At 44.7% G+C, this 7500-nt stretch overlaps 1 protein-coding gene across 1 annotated transcript in view; it reads right to left on the reverse strand.

Moving 5' to 3' along the window:
• The window catches only part of LOC306913142 (receptor-type tyrosine-protein phosphatase mu-like), a 170287-nt gene that overhangs the window by 70384 nt on the left and 92403 nt on the right, over nucleotides 1-7500 (reverse strand). Inside the window, exon 10 of the mRNA XM_079489698.1 lies at nucleotides 873-1023. Within this exon, the coding sequence (XP_079345824.1) occupies nucleotides 873-1023 (151 nt within the window). The remainder of the gene's footprint in view (nucleotides 1-872; nucleotides 1024-7500) is intronic.

The raw sequence follows: 7500 nt of genomic DNA on the forward strand, positions 1-7500 counted from the left end.
AACTTTGGGAGTGTATTAAACCAAATGGACACGCTCGCGCCAGCTCACTCGTTTACAATGCAATAGCGAAGAGCTGTAGCTGTCTTCCCCCTCGCTCGAGTGGTGGATTATATTCATATTATCGAACCAAATGGACCTGCTCATTCCATTTTGTGGTCTCGAAACACCTTTAGGCTACTGGGAAAGTGGTGCAGCAGTGTGTCCTTCGTGAGCAACATGTGGGGAAAGCGCGTGGTCGCCGCGGTAGAATGTTACAGTCCAGTCCACTGAGCAATAGGGGCGTCACCGTGTGTCAGAGGGCCAGGCGCAAAATTGTATAGGCCACTGTTTTGTTGTGTTGCGGCTGTAGCAGAGGAAGCATGACAGTGGGGTAACGCAGAGAATGGTGGCCAGTGATGCAGGTGTCGCTAGGGGGCCGGGGTGTGCGGTGTCGCATTTTCCCATGTAAGTCGATGGTAAATTTAAAATCACTAATAAATGAAAAAAACAGAATGATTAAGTTATAATTTGTTAAATGGGAAAAAAGGGCTTCGTTAAGACCTCCATAATGTTATGGTCAATGTCTGTGTGACAAGTGAGAGTGATTGGTGCAGCCATTGAGGAACCGCGGCAGTGTTTCAGACATTAATTCATTCATTAATTCATTAATTCATTCAAACAGACATACATTGAGTGAATTTTTGTTAAATATATTTTTTTGATTTATTTATATAAAGCAACATTTTTAACGAACCCTTTTATCCGAGACCATAGGATTTCATGGAAGATGCTTAATCTGCACATAATGCTAGTTTGACCACTTGAAATGCTCTAATCTTAAAAAAGTGAAATTCTACAAGCTCTCAATGCGTTGCAATGGAGATCACACTCACCTGGCGGCTCCTACAGGCGTGTAGTGGTACTGCAGGGTGAGGTTGTAACTGTGGCAACGGGTGACGTTGTAACCGAACGGCTCCCAGCGAAGAGTCACCTGTTTAGACTGAATGTCTAGAACCTCCAAACTCCTGATTCCATGAAGAGGATCTAGAGATCCACACGCACGCAAGCACACGCACACGCACACGCACACACACACACACACACACACACAGACAGACAGCAATATTAGGATAAATTATAGTGTGCGTGCATGCGTGCGTGCGTGCGTGCGTGCGTGCGTGCGTGCGCGCGCGAGAGAGAGAGAGAGTAACCTCTCTATCCCATAATAGTCACGTCCTCAGAGACATCACCGTAGCGACTACAGGGTTCAGAGGTCAAGGGGAAACAGGGGTTTCCATTACCCATAATCCTCACCGGGAGCGAGAACACCATCACATAAATCCCACTATTCATTTTGTGTGTGTGTGTGTGTGTGTGTGTGTGTGTGTGTGTGTGTGTGTGTGTGTGTGTGTGTGTGTGTGTGTGTGTGTGTGTGCGTGTGTGTGGGTGTGTGTGTGTGTCCTTCATTCCGCCATGCCATCATTTCCAGGTTGACATTTAGCGTGCGTCCATTAGCGCCCTGCCATTTAAATAACACTCCGTCTGCTATTAGCGCCTTCAGCGCGCCACGCTAGGCTAGTCAGGGTGCTGACACCGCCACCATTTACAATGTGACAATATGTGACGGGAGCTGGCGGCCGGAAGGAGGGGGGGTTACTCATCACAGATTTTCACTAGAGGATACCAAGACAGCATTGTTGTTGTATTTTCCAAAATGAGTTAAAGATGAAGTGCCGTGATTTTTTCCCCACCCTAAAACATCAGGTATTATTATTATTATATACACAAAAAAGTGTACAGTATTTGTTCCCACCAGTTCATTAAACACCACGTATGCCCTGGGGTATTTAGGACCATTAAATCAGGGAGCCCAGCGATTTACAGCAACGGAGCACATTTAGCGACGCACCAGGCGCTATCCCGGATGTAGCTGAAGTAGCTAGATGTAGCCAAAACACCCCTGAGGCGAACGACAACAACGGGAGGTATGATTAATTCTAACGTGACTAGCGACGGGACCGCGATGGGCCGTCTAAAACATAATTTGCTTCGAATTGGACGGAATGATTTAGATCAAGAATTATTCACGCTTTAAGATTTTCGGCCTCATCCACTAAAATGGGGGGGGAACATTTTGGATGACGTCCCAACGGGAAATGACATTGAATGTTGCGCAACAGACGTTCCCAGTCTGTGGAGCGATGTGATCGGTTTTGATATCAATAAATCTCCGTCCTTTTATTAATCTCCGTCCTGAGCGTCGAGTGTTACTATTTGATAGGACGGAGAACTCCGTTTATGCCGCTCAGGGTGTTAAGTATGTCTGGTGGGTGGTGATGCGTGCTGAACCATAGATATACAACAAACATCACGGCACTCCAGCTTTACAACGACAACATTCAAGAACAACGTACGTACGTCTGTGTGTCTGTGTGTGTCTAGAGCTGTATATAGTCTCACAACCCGCTGGACTGATCAGCACCAATAACTCATGTTCACCCTGCCGATATGGGCCACAGAAGTATACTTTCCGAAACTTTTCACATTTGTTTGACATTTCATGAATTTAGGACGATATCCGTTGGGAACGCATGCCCCCTTTGTACTTCATTGTCAGGGGTGCAGTACTTAGTTTAGACAGTACTTAGTTTAGACTAGTCCTTGGGTTAGACCAGACATTAGTCCTACAACTACAACCTATCTCAAACCCTCACCCTAACCCAAACCTCCCATGGGGCAGCACACCTAAGTATATGCACCCCCATTGTCAGAGTACTTAGTTTATTAACCCATCGTTAGTTATACTGTATAGTACTTGGAGGCCGGTCTATGACATCAGTATAGGACCATGGCTTCCCGCATCTCGATGGACAGTCCCGAAAGTGGGTTGGTCCCACGTCCCGTATGAACCAAACAATGTCCCGCATTTCAATGATTATGGTTATGCTCAAGCCGTGACGTCATCTCTGTGGGGGCTGCAGGGCTTTGTAACACCTCTTTTGTCCTCACTGTGACAATTATAAAAACCAACATAAAGCACCCAACCAAATTATGCACATTAAACATCACGTTCACCAACACATTTGTAGAGAGGCTGTTTTAAAATAAGGGATGGTCGGGGTTCCGTTTCCGGGTCACGACTGAGTAGACGTGTGCTGCTAAGCTAACGCTCCCACGCACTTCAAATATACCTTTAAAAACCTCACCGTTGCATTAAACTTCGCTAAAGTGCATCGGTTATATCCTCTACGCTATCTTGCTTCGTTTCATCCGAAAAAGTCGACCTAAAAATGTCCAGAAGGGGAAACAAGAAGACCGACTCGGCGCCACCGGCACCGACACCACAGGCAGCTCCCGTGGACATGGACATGGCCACTATCGCCAAACTGATCGAGGAACTCAAGACTACCCTCACCGTTGAATTTAAGACATCTATCTCATCCCTGGAAGCCAAGCTGGACAACATTCACATCACGCTTTCTGACCATGGACAGCGTTTGACTTCGCTAGAAGACGGCGCAAATACATACAGCGACAGAGTGGATGAGCTTGATGCTAGGTGTACGGCTATGGAGGAATCCTACGCTAAAATGAAGACAAAAATGATTGACACCGAGTCACGTGGCCGACGAAACAACATAAGATTAATCGGGCTGGCTGAATCAATTGAAGGAGATCAGCCCAATTCATTTTTCTCTCAGCTGCTGGTCGAGGTCCTGGGCAAAGAATTGCTTCCTACACCACCCGAGCTTGATATTGTTCACAGGGCCTTGACCGCTAAGCCAGCCCCAGGATCCAAGCCTCGAGCGGTAATAGCTCGCTTCCACCACTACAGGGTAAAGGAGATGATCGTTCGGGAAGCTCGGAAGAGAAGGGGGCAGCTAACCTACCAAGGGAAACCTCTAAGAATATTCGATGACCTGCCCCAAGAAATTGTGGAGGAGCGATTAATGTATCGGGACGTAATGTCAGCCTTGTACCTACAGGGCCTCAGGCCATCGCTTCTCTACCCATCTCGGCTCTTTATCGTTACTAAAGACGAGAAAAAACATCTTAAATCTCCGAAAGAGGCCGCAGACTTCCTGAAGAAGTTTCAGAGGGACAGGGAGCCTTCAGTTCCACCACCCGAACGAGATAAGAGACGGTAGTGGGCTATGTCTGTCCATGCGACTAACGTTTTGCTAACCAGTATATGCTAACATTCTAATCTAGATGCTATGCATCCATCTCCTTTTTGTAGAAGCCCCTTTCCTACTTATTTTTTCGCTTTAATGATGATACTCAATGTTAAAACATAACGCTTAGACCTATCCGTTCTTATTACTACTGATCTGCCCGTTTCTAAGTCTCTGATTCCATGATGTTTGTTTGTTTGATCGTTATGCTGTCGCACTGAGTGTTGTTTTATTTATTTATTTTATTTCATGAAGGGTTTGTGGAGAATACTGTGTTAGGGAGTGCTCAAATGCTACTTCACTTATCGATGTGTGTTGGTCATTGTTGAGCCTTGATGGCGCATTTTGTTTTGTTTACAAGTAGTAATGTTCAACCGTCACTTATATTGGGTGGTTTTTCAGTGAGTGGCCCCCCCTCCTCTTTGGTCCGTTGGAGTAAACACTGAACACTGAACCTTGAACTGTGAACTGCTTCTGACATCTTAACGATTTTAGGGGCAATAGCGCCCTCTTTGGTCTGGTGGTCACTTACTCTGACAGGACTGATTCACAGACAGTATTATTTTTCTCCGTTGAGGTATGCCACACTTGAAACTATGACATTATCACATATGTCATTGATGTTGAAACGCCACAAGAACTGTATTTCATACCAATACTTGACCACTTATTTTATTACTTTCAATATTAGAGCTGTGATGGTTGGTGATGACACTGATTATTTCCATTGTTGATATTACTACACAAGCGGATGTTTGTATGCACTTGGATATTTACATTAACCTATATTTATATTTATATACCATTTTATTTGTTTTATTCATCTTTCTATTTACTTGACACCATTTCACCATCCAAATTTTCTAGAGGCACTATATTTGTGGGGGGGTGGCTGTAGGCTGTCTGCTCTGTTGGGACTTGGTTGGGACCACTATCGGGGCGTCCGGGTGGTGCAGGTTAAAGTTCCTGCCCACCACCATGGAGCTTAGCCTTCATGGTGCATACGGCTTGGCCGGGCGCTCCAACGAACACAATTGGCCGTGTTCGCGGGTGGGAAGCTGAATGGGGAGGGCTCATCTTTGTCGCTGCATTGATGATCCCCACAAGCGGTCAGGGCGCCTGTTCAGGGGAGGGAGGAGGTGGGGGGGATAGCGTGTACCTCCACATGCGTTACGCCCCCCTAGTGAGACCTTTCACTGTCGGGTGTAAAGAAGATGTTGGCTTGATGGCCCGGGTATCGGAGGAGACCCGAGGCTTTCTTCACCCTCCCAATGACTGATTGTGGGGGTTAGCAGAGATGGAGTACTTGTAGAGAGGCTGGGGAATTGGGAATTGGCTATACTAAATTGGGACTAGAAGGGGAGAAAATGTTTTTCTTTTATCTTAAAGGGGCATGTTTTGCACTAACAGTCTTTTCATTATGTCTGCCCACGATCTCTGTGATTTATACAGTACGTTTGTTTACCTCAGTCACTGATACTAAAATCTGATATTTTATTTTTATTTTTTCTATGAACCTGTGACCACCCATACTGTTATAAAAAGGAAATAAAAAGATTTTGAAAAGAAAGAAAATAAGGGATGGTCTGGATCAGAGCCATTGAAGGAGAGGTGCGCCATTGAGGGGGCACAAAATGACGCTCGAGCGCTGTTCATGCAGCACTGGAGTGGGACAAGCTGGAGTTTGAAATACATCGTTTTCAACGATGACGGAGCGAATATCAGCAATTGTAGGCATGTACGCAGTTACATGCAGGCTGATCATTCCGAATAAATACTTCCGAATAAAATACTTTGGAAGTAATGTTTTTTGCTGCGAGTTTACATGGGAAATGGTCATTCCGAATGATTGTTTACATGATGGAGATGTGATATAAGACATGATACATGTTAATTCACGTGAAACTACGCCATCTGTTGGACACATAACATATAGGCAGTTCATTCATTGTGACTGTCTCAACAATACAAACATTACAGACGAAAGACGATACTTTGAAATCCCATCATTTCATTCCGCAGTAGGGGTCGCTCGTTATTTTTGAGAGAGAGAGAGAGACTGTTGAACACACACACACACACACACACACACACACACACACACACACACACACACACACACACACACACACACACACGCACACACGCAGTAAACAGGGGGGGACATCGCATTTATCAACTTTTCGCTGTGCGCCTCACAAGGCTATTGGGTTTATTTGTGATTCGTCTTTGCACAATGCACGTACATTGTGTAAGTAAGCGCTGATCTACAGGCTGACAACGTCTGTGGTCTTGTACATCGCATAAAGCATATAATGCATAGCATATATATATATATATATATCTGCACGATACACCATCGCTGCATCATTATGGCATAATATATTCCGGGCAAAGTAGGCTACCAGAGAATAAATTGGGTGTTTAATACTAGATTGATTGCAGCTGCTCATCAATGCAATTAAACTGCAAAGCCGTTATGTTTCATGCCGTTTTGGTTGCAACTTGGAATAGGCAAGTTATAGCCTATAAAAGTTTAAAGGGATAGGATGGACATTATAGCGATAATAGCATATTCTTGGGACTGTGTGTGTGTGTGTGTGTGTGTGTGTGTGTGTGTGTGTGTGTGTGTGTGTGTGCGTGTGCGTGTGCGTGTGTGTGTGTGTGTGTGTGTGTGTGTGAGATTACTGAACAGCGGACTGACGGCATTTCGTCCTCTCTCTCCTCCGTCTTTCTGTGAGTCCCCCGATGCACTTAGCCTACAGTAGCATTAAGCATCCAGATACAAATATATACAGATATCAAACATGATTGTGGGGGTTAGCAGAGATGGAGTACTTGTAGAGAGGCTGGGGAATTGGGAATTGGCTATACTAAATTGGGACTAGAAGGGGAGAAAATGTTTTTCTTTTATCTTAAAGGGGCATGTTTTGCACTAACAGTCTTTTCATTATGTCTGCCCACGATCTCTGTGATTTATACAGTACGTTTGTTTACCTCAGTCACTGATACTAAAATCTGATATTTTATTTTTATTTTTTCTATGAACCTGTGACCACCCATACTGTTATAAAAAGGAAATAAAAAGATTTTGAAAAGAAAGAAAATAAGGGATGGTCTGGATCAGAGCCATTGAAGGAGAGGTGCGCCATTGAGGGGGCACAAAATGACGCTCGAGCGCTGTTCATGCAGCACTGGAGTGGGACAAGCTGGAGTTTGAAATACATCGTTTTCAACGATGACGGAGCGAATATCAGCAATTGTAGGCATGTGTGCAACATGACGACTGTTTTAAAGTATTGTACAGTGACAACTAAAGTCTCTGTAATGTTTATGTTTTTAATGC

Source organism: Electrona antarctica (genome assembly GCF_951216825.1).
Source record: "Electrona antarctica genome assembly, chromosome: 20".
NCBI lineage: Eukaryota > Metazoa > Chordata > Actinopteri > Myctophiformes > Myctophidae > Electrona > Electrona antarctica.